The following is a 25079-nucleotide window of genomic DNA, read 5'->3' on the forward strand; positions in this document are numbered from 1 at the left end:
GGGTTTTCCTGGTCTCTCCATTCTTGTATAATTCAATTCAAATGTAACTTATGACTTCTGGTTTGGGCTGTACGGTTGCTAGAGAGTAGCATGTCTTACGGTGTCCAGTTTCGGTGAAATTGGCTTTTGTAGACTGCGCGATAATATTAATATACACAACGCAAGTGTGCCTGGAGTTCTTGAAAAGAAAATGGGTATCGTTCGAATTAACCTCCTGATCTAGTTTGAACATAGGAAAAAAGAGCTGGGGTGGATTATTGGTTCTTTTTCTGCATATTCTTTTCCATGTTGCGATCAATCGTCCACCACTGCAGAACCAGCTTCCGCAAGCACCACAAATACGCAAGCCCGAAACCGGCAGCGCCAATGAGGACATTGAGCACCACCCAGAGATCCGGCTTTCCAGGCGGAGGCGGGACGAAGGCCTCCAACACATGCCATCCGGTCATGGCAAAATAGAACATCGAATGGATAAGTTTGGTGATGATGTGAGGTTCAGGGAGCGGGTTGGAGTCATCTGAGGATGTTCGGCTACGATAGACATCCCAGGTGGTGGGAGGAAGTCCAAGCAGATAAGCCCAGAGGAATGTCATGACGAAGTACGGAACGCGGAGGCCGTCGCGCTGCAGAAGGGGGAACATTGTCCAAGAGCCTAGCATATTGGCCCATCCCACCCATGCGCGAGTTTCTTTGCTTAACCCTGCATCACCCGCGAGCAAAAATGTCATGGGCAACAAAGGGAGTAGAACACTCTTTTCGTGAACCTGGAAGGAGAACAGAAAAAACCCCCAGGCTACGGTGGACAAGGCCGGAAGGAGAAATGAAGCGCGCGGGTGACGAAAGATTATAGCGCAAGGAATCGTTATCGATGCTAATGTGGCGCCTAATGACACTCGTTGAAGCAAAGCCGCCTCAAATCGATGGAGCTTGTAAAACGTGTGGATGGCGCACCATGCATTGGCGACCTTGTCCTCAAACAAGCCACGAGAAAATGGAAAGATGCGGTGGATAATTTGTGTCAGCTGGAGTAAAGGCGCGTAAAGAATTGAGTTTTTGTCCAGCTCAATGGGTAGCGCCTGCAGCACAGGTGGAAGTGGGATCGAGGACAGGTGATTTTGGGCATCAACACTAAGTGCAGCCACTACCAGTGGGGAAATGAGAACGGCGAATGAAGCAATAGTGACCAGAGAAATGCAAAGAAGACGGGTAATGTGAATACGGCGGGACAGGCAGATGCCCAGGAGAAAGGCGAACATGACGGGGGCGTAGTACAGTGCCATCTGCTTGAACCCCAAAGCACCCACAAAGAATATACAGGCCCAGAGCATGCGTCCTGCCAGAATTGCATCCAGACTTGCAGCAACAAGCCCCAGCATCACAGTGTTGTATTGGAAATGGCCATGATCAATGAGGATGGTTGACGGCTGCAAAAGGATAGCAGCCAGGGAGATGGAGGCAGACCATACGGGAACCCCATGCATTTGTGTGTACCGGCGCAGAAAAGTGACGACTGCTGGGATGTAAATAAGATACTCGGATACTACCACCGTGGCTCGCATGAATATTTTTAGCTGTGGATCCTCAAATCCACGAGACGCATCCAGAGCAAACCACGACGGATCAAAGAGAGTGCCACTATTGACTATCAGCATCGATACAGCTTATAGTTCGCTAAATCGATTGTTCACGTACATCTTTCCCAGCAGCCAGCTATGGTATGCAGTCAACGGCGGATAATCGAGTCCCCAGTATTGCAAGTCGTATGTATACCATTTTGACATCGGCAGGTGGATGGTTATTTCCATCCAATGTCTTTGCGCCTCGAAATCGCCATGCATCGGGGGCACTTGGAAGCCTACATTTGGTTAGAAATAAGCCTCGTAAACCGGGGAATTGTTCCGCTTACCAGAGTATCCCCACAGACTAACGGCCCAACGAAAGAGGCCCACTGCCATCAAAATAAGAGGGAGAATAAGCCATTGAGATACGCCAGCCCGAGAAGCCCATAAGAAAGATACTAACGGGAATGCCGGCGAAGGTTTACCATCCCCAGCATCTATAATGAGGGCGTTGTTCGACCCGGAAGAAGACAATGGGAACTTTCTCTTTTTCCGCGGGCGATAGGATGAGGGCAGGGGGGTCATGGTTTCGAAAGAAAAGGAAATTACGGTATACCCATTGACTGTATGAAAATTAAGCGAAACCGAGGCAGAAAACTATTTAAGCCGAGGAGAAGCGCTGGTAGATGGAAGAAGAAAGGTACACCTCTTGAATGAATGCAATTGTTGGTTCCGGAGAATGAGACTCGGAGGTGGTAATTATTCACCAATCAAATCTCTATCGGCGTCCCACTTGAAAGTACCTTGAGCTAGGGTTTATCAGGCAAGCGGTGATCAGGGATTTCTGCCTACCTCCAAATTTTCTTACTTTTTTTTTTCCTTCGGGGGTCCACATCTTATCTGGAGCTCCAGCTTTTGAAATTTTCTTTTCTTCATCTCCCTCTATCTTCACCTACTTCTTTGTTTTCTGTTTCATTCCTCCCCCATTCACCTTTCTCATCCCCATACCTTTCACTTAGTAGTATTTGCTACCAAGTGACTGTTCTGTATTCATCAACTGACATCTCGTGGGCTTAATACACTGAGGGCTGTGGGCTGTGGCATATTGCAATCTACCTTGTGGGATCTGTGGGTTACTCTCGTGGGTTTCGTATCACAAAGTTGCGTATTTCCTGTCCGTCTCTTGTGGGCTTGAACATTGTCATTGTGGGTTACCTGTGGGTATCTGAGAATATTTTTTAAATCGGGTGATTGAGGGATTATACGATTTGCCGCACATTAGTGGGTTCGATTGTTAAAAACTCTTTTTTACTTTAACTTCTACTTGAGAGTCTACAATATCTTGGTTCGTTCTATTTTCTCCTCTCGGACCGTTCCTTCCTGTCCACTAACACGTCGGTGCCACCAGATTCAAAATGTCCAAGACTAAGTCCGTTACCAAGAAGGGTGAGAAGGCCGTTGACAAGACCTTGAGCAAGGTCAAGGACGCTGGTGTCACTAAGGCTTCCCAGTCTCCCAAGAGCAAGAGTAAGCAGATTGCTCGTGAGGTTGCCTCCAAGGGAGACAAGTCTAAGCGCAAGAAGAAGGAGCCTACTCCCAGCAGCAGCTCCGAGTCTGACAGCGATGAGGAGATGGAGTCTTCCAGCTCCAGCAGTGAGAGCGAGAGCGAGGAGGAGAAGCCTGCCAAGAAGGAGGTGAAGAAGGCCGACAAGAAGGCTGCCAAGTCCTCTTCGGAATCTTCCTCTGACTCTGACTCTGACTCTGGCTCTGGCTCTGACAGCGATGAAGAGATGGAAGATGCTTCCAGCAGCGAGAGTGAGGAGGAGAAACCCGCTAAGAAGCAGAAGGCTGAGCCTAAGAAGGAATCCAAGAAGGCGAAGGACTCTTCCTCGGAATCTTCCGATTCGTCGGAGTCCGAGTCTGAGGATGAGAAGCCCGCTAAGAAGGAGGTGAAGAAGGAGGTGAAGAAGGCCGCTGAGTCTTCTGAGTCTTCCGAATCTGAGTCTGACTCCGAGGAGGAGGCGGCTCCTAAGAAGGCTGTCAAGGAATCTAGCGACAGCGATTCGTCTGACTCCGAGTCTGACAGCGAAGACGAGGCTCCTAAGAAGGCTAAGAAGGTATGTGGTTTCACTGTCTCCTTATTTGACTGCAAATGCTAATGGTTCTAGGAATCTTCTGAATCCTCCGACTCGGACTCTTCCGATTCTTCCGATTCCGAGTCTGAGTCCGAAGATAGTGCCAAGGACTCCAAGAAGCGCAAGGCTGACGAGGAACCCTCTACCACCCCCAAGAAGGCCAAGACTGAAGAGCCTGCTGCCGGCGCCTCCAGCAATCTCTTCGTTGGCAACCTCTCCTGGAACGTTGATGAGGCCTGGCTCCAGAGTGAGTTCGAGGAGTTTGGTGAGCTCTCTGCGCGTATCATGACCGAGCGCGACACTGGCCGCTCTCGTGGGTGAGTAATCTCTAACTGAACCGTCTGCAATGCTGTACTGACTTTTCCAGATTTGGTTATGTTGAGTTCGTCAACGCCGCCGACGCCGCCAAGGCTTACGAGGCTAAGAAGGACACCGAGATTGACGGTCGTAAGATCAACCTTGACTATGCTACCGGTCGTCCCGCAAACAGGGAACAGGGTGGTTTCCAGGACCGGGCTCAGGCTCGTGCCCGTTCTTTCGGTGATCAGGCTAGCCCTGAGAGCGACACCCTCTTCGTCGGTAACATCCCCTTCAGTGCCAATGAGGATTCCCTGCACGAGGTGTTCGGTGAGAAGGGAAGCATCTTGGGCATCCGTCTGCCGACCGATCCTGAGTCGGGCCGTCCCAAGGGCTTCGGATACGTCCAGTTTGCGTCGGTTGATGAGGCCCGTAACGCCTTCAACGAGCTGAACGGTGCCGAGATCGATGGCCGTTCGATCCGCCTGGATTACAGCACTCCCCGTGCCAACAACGGCGGCGGCGGTGGTGGTGGTCGTGGCCGTGGCGGCTTCGGCAGCCGCGGTGGTGGTGGCTTTGGTGGTCGCGGCGGTGGTGGCCGTGGTGGTGGCCGCGGCCGTGGCGGCTTTGGCGGACGTGGTGGTGGTGCCCCTAACAAGGCTCGTGGTGGCATCCCCGAGTATAAGGGTACCAAGGTCACCTTCTAATTTCACACGATACCTTGACGAACCGTTGTCTGCTTGATTCTCATTAAACAGGAGTCGGGATCATTTGTATGATTACGTACGGGTTGTTTCTGCTGACTTGCTTTGAATACTCGAAAAGTTTTTGTGGATTTAGCTTTTTATTCTAATTGGATAGAATGAAATAATGAATGATCGTTCTCGATTTGATAGGAATGTGCTTTGATCCTGCTTCTATACTTACTATTTAGTAGAGTCTGCAAGGACAGGTTCTCCGTCTTGGGAAACAGTCCATTTAATTGATTGAACGGTAAGTGCCTTTTATTTCTGGGATTGTTCAATTGTCGTCCTCAGTGTCTTCTATATTTTTCCTTTTTTTCCTTTTTTTTTTTCTTTTTTCCCTTGCTTTTCTATCTCTCGTTTTCTTTGATTTTCTTTTTCTCTTTCCCTTTTATTCTTCTTTGACTCTTCAAGAGTACTATTGTTTGGTCCTCTGCCGATGTCGGGTGAACTGTGAGTGGTTCTTGTGCTGATCTGCTGATTTGAACTTAATCAACCCCCAAGTCAGCTGTGCATCGACATCATTAGGTATCCTTCCCTCGTCCAACTTCTATTTCATACCTCTTTCTTCTACTCGTTCCCCATCATCCTTCATCTCAACCAACCACCTTGACTTTGCCGCTGTCAAGGTCGTGGTTGGATATCTCTCTTACTTTTCTATTATCTTGATTGATCTTGATGTGGTCTCTGCTTCTGATAAGATAATCGCGAGCAATAAACTCATTCCCCACCCCCACTTGCCTTCACCCCCTTCCTGATAGTTGACCGCTTCGGACGGTTCCCCTGCGGCCACTGGTGGTCTGATTGAGCGGGATTGATCGACAGCACCCCTCCTTCGACCTTATTAGATCTTTAAGACCTACTTCAACCATTTCAACCTCTCTACTTCTTTATACTTCTCACAATCAAGATCAAGTATACAACAACTATGCAACCAAACCACTATGACCTGCTAGGTCAGGTGCAATCTGATGAGCCTCGACGAGCGACACGAGACGCCCGTCATCAGAATCCCTTCCAGTCACGTTCTCCATCTGGTGTCGCACCCACGAGATCCGAAGGTGAGTATCCCATTCTGCAACAAATATCTGCCTTCGTCCTGTGTCCCCTCTCCTACAACCTCCCTGCGCGTATAGCATGCATAGAGTTACACCCCTCCCGTTAGATACCGCCCTTCTCGTATCAAGATGTACTCACTCCAGTATTATATAGATTCATGGATCGAGGTCGCCTCTCAGCCCTCCTCCTCGTCCCTTTCCTCCATTGCAACAAATGACGACATCATCACCACCGGTCTGCGGGTCGAGCAAAATGGACCGGGAGCATATCATCACCGTAGTCGGCGACGGCGTCTACGACACCTGGCTGCCGTCACAACGGCACAGGTGGACTACTCATCCCGTGAACAGAGCAGTAGCCAAGACGAGTATGAGGAAAGTGAAAGTGAATCAGACCGCGTTATGACTAGCTCCAATGAGGACATGCCTAGACGGTCGCTTGGAAATCCACTACAGTCTCGCGCTGAACCTCCGTCAATATCTGATATTCCCTCGAGTGACGAGGATGATGCATCGACAGCACTAGGGATGCGAATAAGCTCGTCCCCATTCGTCCCACAGCCAAACGTCTTCTCCCATCCGCCATCATCCCGGGATCCCGCCTGGACAAGGCCAGTCGAGAGACACCGTCCCCAGGATAGTGAAGTGTCAAACTGCAGTCGTCAAACAGCTATCCGACGAAATTCACAAGCCAGTATAAGAACAACTCGCAGGCAGTCACAACAGCATAGTCCTTACAATATGATTTCCCCGTCTTACCAGGCAGACCATGATGCAGCCCTCCGTTCCAGTCTCTCTACTCTTCTGTCCTGTGCCGCCGCTGCACGAGGTCTACCGAAATCGGATCCGCAACCCTCTTCACCATCGGGACAATCGCGAGCACAGCCAGCGTCTTTTCGACTGGTATCAGAGTCAGTCGCAATGGGGGAGGAGATCACTGGAGAAGTTCCCGCATCGGCTACCGAGAACAACTCCCCTAGGCGACCACCTGTGGCTCCTTATTCACCACGCCCCACACCTTCTACTCCGAGGGTGAAGCGGCGGTCTAGCTCCCCGAAAGAACACCACGCTTCGGCTTATAGGAAAGGCCGTCGAGCAAGCACGGCGGACTCAGCAGCTAGTCCTACGATTATGACGTGGGTAATCAGCGCTGGCGTCGTAGTTCTCTTTTCTGCAATTAGCTTCTCGGCAGGATATGTGATTGGTCGTGAGGTCGGAAGGATGGAAGCAGGCGCTGGGGTAGGGTCAGTCATAGGCGATGGGAACTTTTCTGGTGGCAGAACGTCCGCGGCTTGTGGCCAGGAAGCCATCAAAGGAGGGCTGAAGCGTTTCCGATGGGGCTCTGGGGCCGCTGGGTCAGGAGTTATTGCATGAACAGCTCAGTACTAAAGCAACAGATCAACTGGATGGGTCTAAAAGGCATTTATGAGCCAAAATGGCGTTTGTTAAGATTTGACAGTGACATGATGTGACGAAGACTTCGGATCTGTCAGTTCCTTTCTTTCCCCATCATTTATTTCTTCTCTGCTATCTTTTTGGGATCCATATACTATACTTTCCTTGATTTCTTTAGGAGTTGTTTTGCACACCAATCGTTTTCGACTACTTCCAAATGATGTATGGGCTGTCTGGGGATGTCTTGGAGGAAGAATTCCTGGCCGTGCTGTTCTTATTACCTTAGGTATAGTTTTTGGTCTTTTATGGCGTTACGGTTGCTACATTATATGTTCTGGATGCACCCTGGAATCTATACCCCTTCTCTTACTTACATTTGGACATAATGGTGGCTAGTTATGAATGCAGTTTGCTATACGTCTATAGTTCTCGTGTCACATAAGGCTTTGGGTCAAATCTTTTCCTGGTGTGACAGGAAATCACAATTCCCGCGCTTTCAGATAAACATGGTAGATCAACGATGAGATGAGGTCTCTTTGAAGTATATCCTCAATTGACAAGATATGTCCTGTAGTGTTGAAAAGTTGGCTATGATGTAGATGTAATGTGCGATAGAGCTGTCAACATAAGCACGAGCTGCACTTGTAAGGCTTATTATGATTCCCGGGAATCAGCTAAGTAGGTACGTAGCTTGAATAGCCATCTGAATTTGGAAGAATTACTGGTCATGATACAACCACTACCCTTTTCTATACATTTATTCCATTTTTCAATTTATCCCCGCCTTCAATTTATCCCCGCCGTAAATTACCTCGACAAGGCAATGTCGTCAATTCTCATGATCATCTTAACGGTCTCGGCTGCGAGTTCGATCGCGCTAGTGCTCACCAGGAGAGGTTGGAGGATGTTCTCCTCGGTTATGTCGTCCTTCACACCACCGCTGCGGATGCTCACACCGGCGTTGTGCTGGCCTTGGGCGTGGCGGTGGCGCAGGTCCGTAACCACCTTGATCGAGTTGAGACCGGCGTTTTCAGCCAGCGTGTTGGGAATGACTTCCATTGCCTCCGCAAAGGCCTTCCAGCAGATGGCCTCTGTGCCAGTGAGCTCACGAGCGCGCTTTGCGAGTGTATGGGCAACTTCGATTTCAGGAGCTCCACCACCAGCGATGAGGGCACGCTTCTTGACTAGGCAACGGATTACACAGAGAGCGTCGTGGAGAGAACGCTCCGCCTCATCCAGGATGAGGTTGTTAGCACCGCGAGCGACAATAGACACGGTTTGGTTGGTGGTAGGAGCAGACTTAATGCCGGTGATCTTCACATACCGGGCACCAGAGGCCTGGACTTCCTCCACAAGGTCTGCAGTGCCAAGCTTGTCCTCGGTGAACGATTCGACGTTGGCAACGGGCTTGCAGCCGAGACTCTTGCACAGGAACTCAACCTCGTCACGCTCGATGTCCTTTACGGCAAGGATCTTCAGGCGAGAGAGGAAGTGAAGAGAAAGGTCGTTCACAGCGTCACGGAGGATGGATTTTTGAATGAGAAGGACATTGCACTTCGTCTTCTGGATTTTCTTAACCATGTTAAGTAGGTACTGACGCTCTTCCTTCAGAATCTTATCCATTTGACGGTAGTCGTTCACAACAATCTGGTTTTCCATCTGCGTTTCATCTTCGTCAGCAATGCAAATAGGGCAATTGAAGAACAGCAACCTACATCAGGTTTGGGCGGGCTGAGCTGGAACTGAATTAAGCCTATCCGGGCCTTCTCGATTCTTGTGGGACCTCCACTGCTCTTAATAACGGGCTGGTTCAACACCAAACCGTCAACCATCTCACTGTCTTCAATTGTACCGCCAACCTTCTTGACTATCCGAATATTCCTGAGATCAACGTTCTCAGCAGTCTTAGGATCCACGATCTTCATCACCGAATCAACTGCCATGGGACCAAGGAGGCCAGAGTGCTGCGCCACGATTTTCGATGAAAGAGAGGTAGAGGCCGCCTGGAGGAGAGTGGAACGGTCCAGAAGGCTGATAGGACGGGACATATTGTGAAGGATCTCGACAGCTGCGGCTGCAGCTCTTTGGAACGACTCAGAGATGACGGTGGGGTGGATACCCTTGGACAACAGACGCTCAGCGGCACCCAACAAGCTTCCTGCGATAACAACAACCGATGTCGTTCCATCTCCAGCCTCAACATCCTGAGCGGCACTCAGGTCAACGAGCATGCGGGCTGCGGGGTGCATAACGCTCATATCCCTCAACATAGTATTTCCATCGTTGGTCTGCGGGGGTTAGCAGCGATTTATAAGTTTGGAAGTAGGATTCGTACGATAATGGTGTTGCCCTTGGGTGTTTGGATCTACAGCCGTATTAGCCATCTATGAACTAGAGTGATGTGTACTGAAAGACCTACCATTTTATCCATTCCTCTGGGTCCCAAAGACTAGATGGTATGTTAGCCCCTCATTTTGGGATGCGTCTTGCGGTGACGTCCATACCGTTCTGATGGCATCAGCGACGGCTGTTCGCAGGTCAGCACTATACTCCACAGTCTTTCACACGATGATAAATACCTCTAGCTGCCAGAATGTTGGACGTCCGGACTGCCATAGGCTTCTCCTTGTCCTGTCCGACTATTAGCACCCGTCCCACGCCAAGTAATTCTCTCAGTGAAACCGACGCACCTTGAACGTGTTGTTGCCAGCGGCCCCCTGGGAGACTGCCGTAGCCATTTTGAAGGTAGTCTCTTATACCGAACCGTAGAGGAACTAAAGATAAGAGTCGAGATGGGGGGGTAACTGTGACGAGGGAGATCCAGACCGTGGAGGCGGCTCTGGGAATTTCTTGTGCTGGTGTTGGGCTTGGCACCACTAGCGCCAACAGCTCGAACCGACCGCCGCAGCTCATTACTTCACTCTCTCACTCCTTCTCAATCAAGCTCCCATCTCTCATCCATCCCCCATTTTTTTTATCCATCTACGCTATCTATACGTATACCGCCAACTTTAGACTACCTTCCCCTAGTCGCTCGACTTGATACACCGCTGTTGTTTGTTGTCTTATCGTCTCACAGCCACCTCTCACCATGCCTAGCGCCACGGGAGAGAACTGGGAGAAGTACCGAAAGACCTTCGCCGATGATGAAGAGCCGGAGAAGAAGATTACACCTCTCACAGATGAGTACGTACTCAAGATGATCGCATCTAGATAGGTCCATGCGTCCCGGGGATAGATGACTAACTTGTACTTCTAGTGATATTGCAGTATTGAAAACATATGGCGCCGCTCCCTACGCGAACGCCTTAAAGAGACTCGAGAAGCAGATCAAAGACAAGCAAGCAAGCGTAAATGAGAAGATCGGTGTCAAGGTACTTTGCCCTAGCTATACCGGTATTGAACGAACCTGACATGTATAGGAATCCGACACCGGTCTTGCACCTCCGCACCTTTGGGATGTTGCCGCAGATCGGCAACGCATGGCAGAAGAGCAACCGTTGCAGGTGGCCCGCTGTACGAAGATTATCCAAGATGAGAAGGACTCGGACAAGAGTAAATATGTCATCAATGTGAAGCAGATCGCCAAGTTCGTTGTCAACCTAGGAGAGCGCGTGAGTCCGACGGATATTGAGGAAGGCATGCGGGTTGGGTAAGTTCATATGCTTTCGACTACCCATCGTCCTTCTAACCCTCTCTCTAGTGTCGACCGGAATAAGTACCAGATTATGTTGCCTTTGCCTCCTAAGATCGATCCCAGTGTGACAATGATGACTGTTGAAGATAAGCCCGATGTGACATATGGAGATGTTGGTGGATGCAAAGAACAGATCGAAAAGCTGCGAGAAGTCGTCGAGATGCCTCTTCTTTCCCCAGAGCGCTTTGTCAACCTCGGTATCGACCCACCAAAGGGTGCACTTTTGTACGGACCTCCCGGTACTGGTAAGACCCTTTGCGCTCGAGCTGTCGCCAACCGAACCGACGCTACTTTCATTCGTGTCATTGGTAGTGAGCTGGTTCAGAAGTATGTTGGTGAAGGTGCCCGGATGGTTCGAGAGCTTTTCGAAATGGCGCGGACGAAGAAGGCGTGTATCATCTTCTTCGATGAAATCGATGCCGTTGGTGGTGCTCGTTTTGATGACGGAGCTGGCGGTGACAACGAAGTGCAACGTACTATGCTTGAACTGATCACTCAACTCGATGGATTCGATGCTCGTGGCAATATCAAGGTCATGTTCGCAACAAACCGGCCGTCGACGCTAGATCCTGCCCTGATGCGTCCTGGACGAATTGACCGCAAGATCGAATTCTCGCTTCCGGATGTAGAAGGCCGTGCGAATATCCTCCGGATTCACGCCAAGAGTATGTCGGTAGAGCGGGACATTCGGTGGGAGTTAATATCTCGTCTGTGCCCGAATGCTACGGGGGCTGAGCTCCGAAGTGTTGCAACAGAAGCCGGTATGTTTGCCATCCGGGCACGCCGAAAGGTTGCCACGGAGAAGGACTTTTTGGCCGCGGTGGACAAGGTGATCAAGGGCAACCTGAAGTTCAACTCGACAGCGACATACATGCAGTATAATTAGATAAACGTTTCCCTTTCCTCTAATTCTTGGGGTTACATTGCATGGTTGAATGGATGTGTATGACCAATTTTAGCTAGTGATTCTATTCTACGAAGGTTCTCATAGTAGGAATTCGCATATACCTGTATTCGAATTTTCAGAATATGAATGCTGACGTCTATTACCTTGAGCGAAATATCACATGACTATGACGGGTAATAGATTATTTCAGCAAGACATGGCCGACATTGTCTTGTTCTAATACTGTAGTGGCTCAATCTGATATACAAGAAGCAGAATCCCGTAAGGACTCTGGCTATATCGATTCGAAATGCATGTTGGATTCTCAAGGCTCGCAATTCATGCCATCTCATATACAGCCCGTTTTACCGTCTGTCTCCGGAATTCTTCGCTGCTGGCCGGGTTAAAAGAAGACCGGCCACGTGCCTTGAGATACTCGGCCAATCAGACGGTGCCGGCCGCCCGAGGTGATTACCACTACGAGACCTCTCATTGGCGGTCTCGGCCCCGGTCCTCCCCGTCGGCAAGTGAGAAAAGACTTATGTCAGCCAGGAATTCGGCCCAGCAGAACCGGCGATCCAAAAGTGCAGCTTTGCGAGCACCACCACACCGTTGACTTCAAGACTCTCCTCTCCCTATCGTGCTGCTTCTTCCGGCCCCCTCCCCCCTTCTTAATTCACCCCTTTCTTCGGCTCATTAGGAAAGTGTTTCTTTTCTTTTGATCCGTCATCATGAGCTCCCTGAGCTTGCGGAGCCTAGCTCCCGCATCCAAGGTCAGTTAGCCGACGGTCCTTACAAGACCCTTCGGCGCAATGAGCCCCCTCTGTTTACAATACTGACATGGCAGATTGCGCAGATTTCCCGTGCCCTTAGGGATCAGAGACGCAATTTCTCCTCGTCCCGGTCTGCAGGTACGCATTGAAGGCCGCGAAACTGTCTGTACCTTCATTTACTAACACGTCCCTCCGCAAGCCCGGATTTTTGGCAACCAACCATTGCGCGCTAAGGAAGCCAATGGCTTTATCTCTCAAAAATACCCCATCATTGTAAGTTTATATAGCAGAGCTATGATAAGCCGATGCCGGGTTCTGACTTTCGACAGGATCACGAGTACGATGCTGTCGTCGTCGGTGCTGGAGGTGCTGGTCTGCGTGCCGCCTTCGGTCTGGCGGAAGCCGGTTTCAACACTGCCTGTGTCTCGAAGCTCTTCCCCACAAGAAGTCACACTGTTGCTGCCCAGGGTGGTATCAACGCTGCTCTTGGAAAGTAGGTCACCCCTTGTTCAGCATATCAATAGCAGTTTTGCTAATTCTATGCAATACAGCATGCACGCGGATGACTGGAGATGGCACATGTACGATACCGTGAAGGGCTCTGACTGGCTCGGAGACCAGGATGCCATTCACTACATGACCAGAGAAGCTCCTGCTAGTGTTCGTGAGCTCGAGGGTTACGGTTGCCCATTCTCCCGTACCGAGGACGGCCGTATCTACCAGCGTGCCTTCGGTGGTCAGTCCAAGGAATACGGAAAGGGCGGCCAGGCTTACCGTTGCTGTGCTGCCGCTGATCGTACTGGTCATGCTCTCCTTCACACTCTCTATGGACAGTCCCTGCGCCACAACACCAACTACTTCATTGAATACTTTGCCCTGGACTTGCTGATGGAGGATGGTGAGTGCCGCGGTATCATTGCCTACAACCAGGAGGATGGTACCCTGCACCGTTTTAAGGCCCACCACACCGTTCTGGCCACTGGTGGATACGGACGTGCCTACTTCAGCTGCACTTCCGCCCATACTTGCACCGGTGACGGTATGGCCATGGTCGCCCGTGCCGGTCTTCCCAACCAGGATCTCGAATTCGTCCAGTTCCACCCCACTGGTATCTACGGCGCTGGATGTCTGATCACCGAAGGATCTCGTGGTGAGGGTGGTTACCTGCTCAACTCCGAGGGTGAGCGTTTCATGGAGCGTTATGCTCCTACCGCTAAGGATCTCGCCTCTCGTGATGTCGTTTCTCGTTCTATGACCCTGGAGATTCGCGAGGGCCGTGGTGTTGGTCCTGAGAAGGATCACATCTACCTCCAGCTCAGCCACTTACCTCCTCAGCTCCTGCACGAGCGTCTACCCGGTATCTCCGAGACCGCCTCCATTTTCGCTGGCGTCGACGTCACCAAGCAACCTATTCCCGTCTTGCCTACCGTCCACTACAACATGGGTGGTATCCCCACCAAGTACACTGGTGAAGTCCTGACCCAGGATGAGAGCGGTAATGACAAGGTTGTTCCTGGTCTGTACGCCTGCGGTGAAGCCGCTTGTGTGTCCGTTCATGGTGCTAACCGCCTTGGTGCCAACTCCCTCCTGGATCTGGTTGTCTTCGGGCGTGCTGTCTCCCACCGTGTCCGCGACATTGCCTCCCCCGGCAAGCCTCACCGCGAACTGAGCTCCGATGCCGGTGCTGAGTCCATCAAGGACCTCGACTTCGCTCGTACTGCCGACGGTCCCAAGTCGACGTTCGAAATCCGTAACGCCATGCAGAAGGCCATGCAAACTGATGTCAGCGTCTTCCGTACCCAGGAGAGTTTGGATGAGGGTGTCGCCAAGGTCACCGAGATTGACCAGTGGTACGACCAAGTTGGTACCAAGGACCGCAGCATGATCTGGAACTCTGATCTCGTTGAAACACTTGAACTCCGTAATTTGTTGACTTGCGCGTATGTATCAACCTGATGAACCCTTAAAAGACACTATAGCTGACCACGGATAATATAGTACTCAAACCGCTGTCGCCGCCGCTAACCGCAAGGAGTCTCGTGGTGCCCACGCCCGTGAAGACTTCCCCGAACGTGACGACGAGAACTGGATGAAGCACACCCTCACATGGCAGAAGAACCCCCACGGCAAGATCGACCTGGGCTACCGCGCTGTCGAGCACAACACCTTGGACGAGAAGGAGTGCAAGCCCGTGCCCCCCTTCAAGCGTGTCTACTAAGCGCGTTGCACCCGTGTGATCCGATGAAGAGGCATGTTTAGAGAAACGGGTGTTTTGAGTGGAGGAAAAATAGCGTCACGAAAATCTGGCAGTGTTTATTTCCAGTGTGTTTATATGTGTATATCCATTTTCCCAGGCGATGAGTTCGGTGTACTCACGTTGTATTGTTATTTTATAGCCCTTTATTACCGATCATACAATTGGAGTTTTCTTTTGTGTTGCAAAGCCCTCTTTTGGACTGGGTAATGGATGTTTTAGATGACTTGGACATTGTCCTAATTTTCCTTCCAGTGCCTAACTGGTTATTTAGGGCTGGTTCAAAACCGTGACTTCTGAAGCTAGCGGGATTTAGGTTTTTGCCATTTGATCTTGACTACGTCGATTCCTAACAACACGGCTGGGTTATCATTTGATTGGCTGGTCACTTGTCATGGAATGATTATGTCTACTAGGATCTTGTCCGACCGGTGGACGCATGGGCAAACCTAACAAAGAACTGAGAATACAGCCACAACCATATCTAGTATAGAGCCAACGCACTGAGAAGGCATCTCCCCCAGATGCGCAAAAAAGCACCGTTCTCGCCAGGCTGAAGTCGCGGTGAAACAGGGTCTTTAAGGACCCTTACAAGCGGACACACTGATTGATTTTCTGTTTGTCCGTTTCAGGACATATTATTAGACTAAGAGTCATCACATCAGGCGCTCCAAAACACCCCAAAAGGGTACCGACGACTACGTCTTGAATCGGGGCTCGCTGACGACCACATGTATGCTGAGACCCTCTTCAATGATTATCGCATTGGACCACATCGGGCTGTCAAGTCGTGTAGCAAACAAAGGCGCAGAATCCTACCCACCACGCATACCGTCTAGCCTTCTTGGTCTAGATAGTGTGGACATACTAGTACACATTGAGCGACAGTGCTTTTAGGGCTCATCTCTTTTCCTACTCAGGGACTAAATAATAGGCTCTCAGTCCCCTTGCCATGCAGGGTCGCCTAATCCGCCTTGGGAATTCCCCCATTTCGTTCGATCACTCAGATGCTCTTTTGAGATCCCAAAACCTTTCTATCATATATCACCTGTTTATATGATCGCTAATCAATCTTCGTGATGAGCCGTTCATGCTCAGGCCAGAAACAGTGGTATGTTTGCTCTCAAGGCCCTTTCCAAGGATGCTGTTCGGTAGATCCATGCGCTTCCGGTGGTGTCTGCCCGGACGATGATGATGATAAGTCAACAACAACCAAGCATACTAGCTCGTATACTATGGTACGAACCGTGACTCTCACGACGTCCGGATCTTCCACACTATCTACGGTTGCGAGTAATGTAACTACGACTGGTCGCCCGGATACAACTAATCTTCATGGAACCACGGCTGCCTCCACCACCAGTATCGATACGAGCGCTGCCGACAACGTGGGTTCCGAGGCGGAAGGCAGCAAAGGAACCCCCATTGGACCCATTGTCGGAGGTGTTATAGGGGCCATCGTATTCCTCATACTGCTTATTATGGTTCTGATTTTTGCCTATCGCAGGCGCAAGAAGCGTGTAAGGCGATTCACTCTTCTCCGATGGCACACTCCTCTCACTGATGATGACAAGGAGGGGCCATTTGAAATCGATACCAAGCCACCACAGAATGACCGGATGACTACAGAACAAGAAATACATAGTATGCCATCAAGACTTCTTAACTTCTCCAATCTATACGGCGTGCGGCAAATGACCTTTTCTCTATCAGCGCCATTGAAAAAGGAAAAAGCTGAAGTCAGCTCCCTTCTCACGCCAACTGACTATTCCACCAACGGAACCACCCCAACCTCACCTACATCCACCGCAGCAGAATTAAACGCGTACCACCTCTACCCTCCGAGCCCGTACGCGCCATTCAGTTGCTCAAATGCATCAACATCCGAGCTCAGCGACACGGGCGTGCACCGACCACGAGCCGAACTAGCATCCCCGCCCACCAGGGAGCTAATAAACGTCCCACAGCAGCAAAGACCGTCCTCAAATCAATCGATATTATCACTGGGACGTTCAAACCCAGGGTGCGTCGAACTGGCAGCTCAACCCTGCAGGGAGTTAATAAACGTTCCTCCTCGCCAACGTCAACAACCTCTTACGCTGCCCGCATCGCCCCAGGGACAGTTAGACTCGACTTGCACAAGCCCGCCGCCCGTCATCACCGCTGATGGCGTAGTCTTGACTGCGAACTTTGACGCTTCTTTGCCGGAATCTTCCTCCGGCCATGGCACGCTCAGTAGTCATGCCATGGGCTTCATGGATTACGAAACTGCAAGGAGGTCAATGTTCTCGGCTCATCGACCGGAGTGGGAAGGATAGGCCCGACGAGGCTAGGTTGGACAAGCACGAAGGAGAAGGCCCTCCCAAGAGGGCCAGATAATAGTAATAATAATGAATGAGTATAATGATTTGACGATCTCGCTGCTGAAGGGCGGATGATCTTGGAATGGGAGCCTTTTGCCTTTTGCTTTCTCCTATTCGTTCTTTCTCTTACGTATGTATGGTCACGGCATGTTATTCTTTACCTGGTGTGCTCAGCTTTGCAAGGTTCATATCGGCGTGTATTTATGATATCATAAGCATTTCTTTCATTTGGTATATGCCGTTCATGGGAAACAGCAAAAACGTAATAGAGATAGCTAATACCCAGTTTTGCGTGTGAACCGGACACTATAGCCAATTCCACAAGCGATTGTCAATATATCATAGCCATAGCAGTCGCAAAGCCTAAGTAGAATATAGGGAGCCAGTTCAACCCCTGTTTCTTTGCAAATAGAGACGAAAAGCAGTGCTGGCAGTGACTGATCTTTGCGGCGGTTGATTCAAAACACACGAGTTACTCCAATTAGGCGTCTTTACTGCACAAAGCCCTTCGGCGTTGCGGAAGATATATCATCAAGACAGGAACGAAGTCCCTGACCACCAACCATCAGGCTTGAATGTGTACGAGCTACCGATATTCGTAAGTGGAGACCTTGGTATAGTTTGCTGTTGTGGTTGATTTATTAAGTCGACGCGTCCTGAAAAAGTGCTACGGCCCATTTAAAAATGGATCGCTTCCGATGATAAGTCTGGCAAAGAGCAAAAATGTAAGGTTGTGTTTTCCAACTGGAGAGCTGGTGACGTGTCTGAATCTTGCAGTCTGCAGATACAGGAGTGCATTTATCTGGGCCTCCGACTACAGGAGCAGAGTGCAGGGTTTTGGAAATATTCTGTGAGTTCAATCGTTTGCCGACGCTGCTTCTGTCTCCGACAAGAGAAAGGTTGCCGCTACATCGAGCAGAATGCTGGACAGCCTTGAGCCAGTTGTGAAATTTCCTCGCTCAACATGAAGGCGGCGACTGTGTGAAAGGATGGGCTGAACTATGGGGTAAAGGCGACTGCCTCGACTGAGATACAGGGGTTTCTAATCCAAATAGACTCATCGGCAAACCCAGATTCTTGCCTTTAAGAGGGCATCTGGTCTGACTTGAATATCCAAGACCCAGAGTTGCTTCAGATATGGGTCCACAATGAACAGCGTCATCCGAAGAATACTGTAGGCCCTTCACTAATGCGAGAGAGAAGGGACCCGAGTCCAAGTGCAATCCAAATGTTATATATTAAAATATGTATCTCATAACTCAGATATCACTTATTTACTTTTGTCCGATAACCCGAAATTGAAAATAGAGGGACACTCACAGCAGACTCCTAAGGACAGAAGTCTGCTCCAAGACAGCCCGCCGACTGGTGCCGCCGATAGCATCCTTCAGTTCAACTGCACGCTCGTAGTCCAGACAAGTGCGCACATCTTCGTCAAATCGTACATCGACGGTCTTCAGATGCTCGAGGGAGAGCGTATCCATGGGGATGTTGGTCTGTTCCGCTAGGGCAACAACGCGACCAGAGATGTGATGACCCTCACGGAAAGGAACACCCTTGCGAACCAGGTAGTCGGCAATTTCAGTGGCGAGCATTTCAGGCGCCAAAGCGGCGGTCATCTTTTCGGGAATGACGGTGAGGGTCGAGAGCACACCGGTTGCGATCTGGATGCTGTCGCTAACAGTCTTGATGTGATCAAGGAGAGGTTCGATGCTCTCCTGTAGGTCTTTGTTGTAGGTGGTCGGAAGGCCCTTGATAGTAACCATCAGACCGGCCATTTGGCCAAAGGCTCGACCGGCCTTTCCACGCAGAAGCTCCAGGCTGTCTGATATTTTTTGTTAATGGTCACTTCATGTAAATAACACTCATGGAAAGGAGTAGTAAACACACCTGCGTTTTTCTTCTGAGGCATCAACGAAGAACCAGTTGAATAAGCGTCGGACAAACGGACAAATCCAAATTCCAAGCTGCTATAGATGATCAGATCCTCGGCCCAGCGAGAGATCTTGAGCATAAATGAGCTACCCCACTGCATAGTCTCCATGGCAAAGTCACGGTCGGCGACCGTGTTCATCGAGTTGTACAACAGACCATCGAAGCCCAGCTCCTTGGCCATTGCCTCACGGTCAATGTTGAATGGGTTTCCTGCCAGGGCACCGGTGCCAAGGGGGCTGCGGTTGACACGCTTGGTGACTTCACGCAAACGTTGGAGCTCGCTAGCGAAAGCCGTGGCATGAGACAGGACCCAGTGACTCCATCGGACGGGCTGAGCCTTCTGCAAATGGGTGTAACCAGGCATGAGGTAGTCAAGCTCGCTCTCTGCACGAGATATCGAGACCTTGATGAGGTCGCACAAGATGCTGTCCAGCCTGCGGAGCTCGTCCCTCAGCCACAGACGCATGTCAGTCGCAACTTGTTCGTTACGGGACCGACCAGTGTGCAGCTTGCCTCCAATCTCCTTGCCAACGATTTCCGATAGTCGACGCTCATTAGCGGTATGAATGTCCTCGTCGTTCTCCTTAACGACGAATGTATTGGAGCTCCATTCCTCGGCGATCTGCTTGAAGCCGCGCTCGATCTCGGAGAACTCATGCTCAGTAAGGATACCGGTCTTAACATTGGCCCGAGCAAAGGCAATTGATCCGGCAATGTCTTGCTTCCAGAAAATGCGGTCATAGGGCAGAGACTGGTTGTATTGAACCATGAGGGGGTCGAGGCCCTCTGAATGACACTAGGCATTAGTATTCCGAACCGGGAATGAGGGGGACAATTGAGTGGGAGAGGGAAGTACTAACGGGTAAATCGACCTCCCCAGAGCATATTCTCAGCGACAGCCTTGGGACCGCTCATTTTGTATCTTGAATAGCAGGAAATTGGAATATTGAAAGAAAGAGGGTTGCAAGTTGATGGAAGGGGTCTTTATCTCGGGAATTCTTTAGGCGATGATTCATCCAATGATTCATGACGGGGAGCGACATCGGGGAGCTAGTCCAAATTAGGTGATCCTAGTCCCCAACAGGAAATTAACTGGAGAATCCACCATAGAAGCCTCTCTTGAGTCATTCTTCGCATATACAACTAACACCTTTGAAGAGAAGTTGGTGGCTATTGAAAATTTATCAGAAATAGTAAAATCGAAATTTATCGCCTCCAAGCTAGTCTTAAGCCTCTCAAGTAAGAGCCTTTATCTCTTTATAGCGACCACTACTGGCTTCTTTTTATTCTACTTTGATTTGTTTATTTTCTATTTGAAAAAGAGCGAAGAAAAGATACATATGGAAACTAAACCTCTGCGTAATATTTCTGTTACGGAGAATGCATATTCAAAGGGATATGGGTGAATGGTAGTTTGGATCTTGCAGTAGTCCAGGGAAGTAGTGGTAAAATTGAATAACGTCTTTATATATCTTTCTACCACATAGTATTGCCATCAGATCTCAGCTATCTAGTAACCCAACGAAATAGATCGAAACACCAGTCTGCTGTTAGAAAAAATCTTGTACATCTTTATAACCAACATATATTGATACTGTCTCACACAATAGACCTACCATAGACGTGATATACAATCTATCAACATAAATAGTTCAGGTAGAGGTCTAATACTGTGTACAAAAACATAATCTATATACCATATTCCACCACAGTCCAGGTACAAGTCCATCCAATCTCACCTCCTAGTTTCTCCATTACCCGCCGACTAGCGAGATTGCTTTCCAATACATTGGTGTGCACCCAAACCTCATCCTCCTCTCCGCCGTCCCGCCAGATGCCACCCTCGGCCATCCCGCGGCGCATAGCCTCCTTAGCGACATATAACGCGAGCCCCTGACCCCGATACTCCGGTTCAACGTGCAAGGTTGCTAAACCGCCGTCAATACCCAAAAAGGCCCAGGCAATGGGCATTTCGCCGGGTGGAGGCTGATCATCTGACTCAGCAGCGCCCGAGTTGTCAGGCAAGTGTGGTCGCAGCTGGATCTCCCGATCGGAGTAAATAGTCACTCCAGGGAGCTTGGCTAAAGTTTCACGAGAGCGTGGAATACTGGTACGAAACCGTATCAGGTCGTATTGATGCGGCAGGACGCCGACTAGGCCCTGTTTATTCGCGAAGCGAAAGCCATCTGGAAGCGGAGCCGGAGAACTGTCAGTGCTGTCAGAGCTATCTTTTACGAAATTTTGTCCCCTAAATAGATACTTGACGTATGGTGGATAATCGTAGCGGTGGATCCGAAGCCCTGGAACAGGATCCGGAGATGTGTACTCTCCCGAGGCTTTCAGTAAGGAAAATAGTCCCGTATGTAGATTGCCAATTAGGAAAGCTCCAGGGGGTGGGGGTGGGATCAAACCCGAGTGTTTGGATGCGGGATCCAGACCCAGTTTGTTGGGTATAGGGGAGGACCCGAAGCCTTTGATAGATGACAGGTACTCAGGTAACATATGTGTCTTGACATGCGATAGTAGAGCCAATAGTTGCGCACGAGCCTGCTCTAGAGACTCCTGTGAAGCACGTAGAGTCGAGATAAAATCCCCGTCAATGACAGGGGACGTCGCATGGGCTTCGAGGCTTGAGTAGATTACAATCTGGGTCTCGCGACCAGCGAAGAGATCCACATAAGCAGCCAGCCACGGAGAGATTGGCGCATCTGCCCCTGAGAAGGTAGTCAGAATCTTGGCAGTCGATGAAGGATACGCTAGACCATGCTGGAGGCGCCGTAGCAACGGAATCGAATGAGGAAGCTGAGACTTTAGTAAAGGAACGAGTGCGTGCGGATCATTTGTGACGATATGAAACGCCGAGGAAGGCCTTGGGGAACCCATCAAAGTGGATATGACAGTGGAGATATTAGTAGCCTTAGGGAAATGTAATTCCGGGCGAGGCGATAGGCTTGTAGGATTAGGGGTTAGAACTATGCTTCAACCAGTCAATGTTCATACCAGAGTACCCCTTGATCTGGAGAATGGATATAAATGGCATTATAAGCGGATTGCGCGAAGGACATGAGTCAACCCGCGCATGTCGTGATTTTACCTCAAATGGTATAGTTCAGGGCCGAGTTTTTGTCATGCCAGCCTAAGTTAATGACAGGAATCCATGCCAAAGGAGGTAAAGCGCGGTTGCGGAGCTCCCGTCAAGAGTCGGAGAGGCCGACCTGTGGCGGTGCGCACTCGGCCTCGTACCGCTACTTTAATCCTCAGATTAGCCGGCTTCTTGAAAATGTCAATTGGACACTTCCCGAGAAATTATGCATCCCTATGACATGCCAAATGTTAACTCAACCATAGTAAGATTGATTTATTCCTTAAATCACGGATGATAAAAATAAAGATATTGTAGAAAACTCTTCAGAAGCGCTAATGCACGTGTTCTTGGCCATGTGTCGCGACCTCCGAGAATTGGATTCATGCTGAGAACAATCTAGAAAGCCTTCCATGCAGGTTGACGCATATGACAGGTCACTTTTTCAAAATTTTATTCACACCCATCATCTATGTAGGATCCTAAGGTTTCAGGACCCGAAGCGGCGCTAAGGGTAGCACTGTGTATGGAGTAAGATGTAATCAATCTAAATTAAATTAAATTGACACGCTAAATATAAGTCCGAATTTTAGACCTGTAAACAACCCTTAAAAAAATAAAAAATAAATAAAAAAGATAGACAGAGGGAAATATGATGGAATAACAAAAGAAAGCAGTAAAAGAGTGACAAATATCATCAAGTTCATAGCTCGTCGCTTCATCAGACCCAGTCACCATGGGCTACGCGGTCCCACCATCCAATCTTCCATTGCTAGCCATTCACTCCACCGTGACTCGGCGATCCGTAGCTCCTCCTCAGTAGCCTCACGAAGGGGCTGAAGAAATGGAGCCTGCTCATCCGGAAGAATGTCATATGCCGCTTTGGTCGATGCCCACCCTCCACTCTTGGCAGTAAACAAGTAATTAATTCGTTCCTGTTTCCAAACACACCCGACTCCAGCTTGCCAATCGTTGCCGAAAAATGCTTGCAAAACTGATGGGGTATCATACCCAGTCACGATGAGACGTCGGATAAAAGGCCTCAACGGTACAAGTGAAGGGCCATTCTGGGCTTCTTCCACACCAGGGTTCATGGGTTGGGGCATTGAAAATCGAGTGACTGGCGTAGAAAATCGCTGGTATGGAAGCCGGATGTTGACGAAAGCAGCTAACGACTGCACATTAGATGAGTGTTGTCCTTGGTCGAGGAAGTATTGCATGCAAGCCCAGTACCGAGGGTACCATTCGTTGAGATCCACCTGAGAGAATTCCGTATCCACAGGGGGTTCCTCGACGGGAGTAAGTATTCCCTGATTCGGCCTCATATCACATCCTAGGGGGCTGTCGGAGACACAGACAGCGGGAGGTTGCCCATGTCCATTGTACTCAGTGTCCAAACCGGTCGATTCTGCCATAGGACTGGGGCTTAGAGAAATGCCTTCATGAGAGTCGCGTAAGCCATTGGGGAGTTTCTTACTAGCAGGACGATAAGCTATGGATGCGAGAGGAGAGGACTCGTGCATGTCCATACATGGTGAACTTTCCCAGTATTCTCTTCCAGAGCCCTGAACGTCCATTGTTACGGTTAACTTTGAGCATGTATGGCAAGTGGTACAAGTCTAGAGTGCAAGGCGAGAGAGACTTGAAATGTGTTTGGAAGCAAATTCAATGAAACAATATAATTAACTTTTGGATTGGGAGATGTGTAAAGGAGAATCGGAGTGTGGGAACGGTAGAATTTATGTTTCTTTACGTCCCTTGGGAAGATGGATCGTCCATGTCGGCCAACGGGAGAAGCACGGGCACTCCGAAGGACAAAGTCGGTGAAATTGGAAAGAATAGAGTAAGGAAGATCCAGAATGGTTCATCCGTGGTATGAATATGGGCCTCATAAGCTTTAGCCTTGGTCGAGTGGAGCTCATATTGAAGATCTGATGCTATCCCCCATCGTGCTATTGGAAAAATGGGTCAAGCCACACATATCTCTAGCCACAGACATCAAGCCACTTCAGCCCTAGTACGTGGCTCAGTTGGGTTTACGCGTGGCTGTGCACTGCTAGTTGACCCGATGGGGTCCCCCTAAGACGCTAAGGCCTCACCAACATCCCAACCCTGCTGTGTAGTCTCGATGGTCCTGCCCCATGTGGTAAGCGGATCAATGGAATCATTGCGGTTTGTGATTAGTTCTCGCTAGACTATTGATTCTTTAGTCCCTCTGGACCCGGGGACCTGGAAACCCCGACGATACTAAGGAGTAGGATTTGGAAAACTTTTCCTACTAGTGATGGGTGATCCTTGTAGGCTCACTAACAATGTTCAGCAGCCTCCTCAGCTAGCCCAGGCAATGGTTACTAGGGTGTCGTTACGAATGACATTGACAGTTGACAATGAAGACTCTACGCATACGACGCCAGGTACCGTCGAATGGGAATACTGGCCAACGCTCCTACCCAAAAAGGTATCGAGCGAAACGGGCCTCTTTTACTCGAGTCAATAGTCGATGCCGCAGCAGATGTGACAGCTCCCCTGCTGGCATAGTGCTGCAGCGGTTAGGAGTTGCTTCAAGTCGTGTCACCAACACACATGGTGTCTAGGTTTGTCATGATGGGTAACACAAGGGTTGTTGCGCGTGGGTACTCCCTGAGTATCATTGACTCGATCCCGATGCCTATTGATCAGGGACAGTCTCTTGTACAACGTGGTGAGGGTGAACATGACCTTGCTGGACGCAAGGGAGAGCGAACTGAGTCGCAGAATGGGGTATGTTGGCCTGTCGATCAGTCCAGATGGTGATTGAGATTCGGGTGTCAAATAAGGCTAACCTGGTTAGTGTACTACAGCTATTGGGTGACTAAATAGAATGACTAACGGGAAAGAGGATAGTGATTTGACCGATGTGCTT

At 49.8% G+C, this 25079-nt stretch overlaps 10 protein-coding genes across 10 annotated transcripts; 5 read left to right on the plus strand and 5 right to left on the minus strand.

The window, feature by feature from the left end:
• Positions 1-128: 128 nt before the first annotated feature.
• BDW43DRAFT_229624 (dolichyl-P-Glc:Man(9)GlcNAc(2)-PP-dolichol alpha-1,3-glucosyltransferase ALG6) lies at positions 129-2255 on the minus strand. The gene is made up of 3 exons (XM_032039513.1): positions 1907-2255; positions 1693-1855; positions 129-1635 (listed from the first exon to the last, which is right to left on the minus strand). Exons 1-3 carry the CDS (start codon positions 2142-2144, stop codon positions 255-257), a joined length of 1782 nt encoding a protein of 593 aa, XP_031903890.1. The 5' UTR covers positions 2145-2255; the 3' UTR covers positions 129-254.
• Positions 2256-2453: 198 nt separating this feature from the next.
• On the plus strand, positions 2454-4617 carry BDW43DRAFT_266780 (putative nucleolin protein Nsr1; the record flags this gene model as incomplete). Its single annotated transcript, XM_032040908.1, has 4 exons — positions 2454-2904; positions 2968-3676; positions 3728-4011; positions 4062-4617. Coding segments are annotated over exons 2-4 (1542 nt in total), but the record flags the coding sequence as incomplete, so codon positions are not given.
• A 437-nt stretch (positions 4618-5054) lies between these two features.
• BDW43DRAFT_266783 (uncharacterized protein) lies at positions 5055-7729 on the plus strand. The gene is made up of 2 exons (XM_032040909.1): positions 5055-5795; positions 5947-7729. Exons 1-2 carry the CDS (start codon positions 5663-5665, stop codon positions 7164-7166), a joined length of 1353 nt encoding a protein of 450 aa, XP_031903892.1. The 5' UTR covers positions 5055-5662; the 3' UTR covers positions 7167-7729.
• A 137-nt stretch (positions 7730-7866) lies between these two features.
• Positions 7867-10095, minus strand: BDW43DRAFT_266787 (chaperonin-containing T-complex subunit CCT4). Its single transcript, XM_032040910.1, has 7 exons — positions 9878-10095; positions 9767-9818; positions 9692-9714; positions 9607-9636; positions 9523-9552; positions 8903-9475; positions 7867-8846 (listed from the first exon to the last, which is right to left on the minus strand). Exons 1-7 carry the CDS (start codon positions 9923-9925, stop codon positions 7995-7997), a joined length of 1608 nt encoding a protein of 535 aa, XP_031903893.1. The 5' UTR covers positions 9926-10095; the 3' UTR covers positions 7867-7994.
• A 25-nt stretch (positions 10096-10120) lies between these two features.
• On the plus strand, positions 10121-12348 carry rpt1 (proteasome regulatory particle base subunit RPT1). The gene is made up of 4 exons (XM_032040911.1): positions 10121-10373; positions 10447-10561; positions 10610-10839; positions 10891-12348. The coding sequence occupies exons 1-4, from the start codon at positions 10279-10281 to the stop codon at positions 11768-11770; spliced, it is 1320 nt and encodes a 439-aa protein (XP_031903894.1). The 5' UTR covers positions 10121-10278; the 3' UTR covers positions 11771-12348.
• A 153-nt stretch (positions 12349-12501) lies between these two features.
• Positions 12502-14761, plus strand: BDW43DRAFT_298030 (succinate dehydrogenase [ubiquinone] flavoprotein subunit; the record flags this gene model as incomplete). Its single annotated transcript, XM_032044494.1, has 6 exons — positions 12502-12543; positions 12627-12681; positions 12743-12816; positions 12873-13036; positions 13095-14483; positions 14542-14761. 6 exons carry the CDS (start codon positions 12502-12504, stop codon positions 14759-14761), a joined length of 1944 nt encoding a protein of 647 aa, XP_031903895.1.
• Positions 14762-15785: 1024 nt separating this feature from the next.
• Positions 15786-17795, plus strand: BDW43DRAFT_229836 (uncharacterized protein). Its single transcript, XM_032039514.1, has one exon. It carries the CDS (start codon positions 15877-15879, stop codon positions 17113-17115), a length of 1239 nt encoding a protein of 412 aa, XP_031903896.1. The 5' UTR covers positions 15786-15876; the 3' UTR covers positions 17116-17795.
• A 681-nt stretch (positions 17796-18476) lies between these two features.
• Positions 18477-20010, minus strand: BDW43DRAFT_298031 (argininosuccinate lyase ARG4; the record flags this gene model as incomplete). Its single annotated transcript, XM_032044495.1, has 3 exons — positions 18477-18985; positions 19051-19881; positions 19956-20010. The coding sequence occupies 3 exons, from the start codon at positions 20008-20010 to the stop codon at positions 18477-18479; spliced, it is 1395 nt and encodes a 464-aa protein (XP_031903897.1).
• Positions 20011-20769: 759 nt separating this feature from the next.
• On the minus strand, positions 20770-22169 carry BDW43DRAFT_266801 (uncharacterized protein). Its single transcript, XM_032040912.1, has one exon. It carries the CDS (start codon positions 21976-21978, stop codon positions 20785-20787), a length of 1194 nt encoding a protein of 397 aa, XP_031903898.1. The 5' UTR covers positions 21979-22169; the 3' UTR covers positions 20770-20784.
• A 548-nt stretch (positions 22170-22717) lies between these two features.
• BDW43DRAFT_266805 (uncharacterized protein) lies at positions 22718-24134 on the minus strand. Its single transcript, XM_032040913.1, has 2 exons — positions 23655-24134; positions 22718-23585 (listed from the first exon to the last, which is right to left on the minus strand). The coding sequence occupies exons 1-2, from the start codon at positions 23752-23754 to the stop codon at positions 22909-22911; spliced, it is 777 nt and encodes a 258-aa protein (XP_031903899.1). The 5' UTR covers positions 23755-24134; the 3' UTR covers positions 22718-22908.
• Between the last annotated feature and the right edge of the window lie 945 nt (positions 24135-25079).

This window comes from Aspergillus alliaceus (assembly GCF_009176365.1).
Source record: "Aspergillus alliaceus strain CBS 536.65 unplaced genomic scaffold BDW43scaffold_7, whole genome shotgun sequence".
Taxonomy (NCBI): domain Eukaryota; kingdom Fungi; phylum Ascomycota; class Eurotiomycetes; order Eurotiales; family Aspergillaceae; genus Aspergillus; species Aspergillus alliaceus.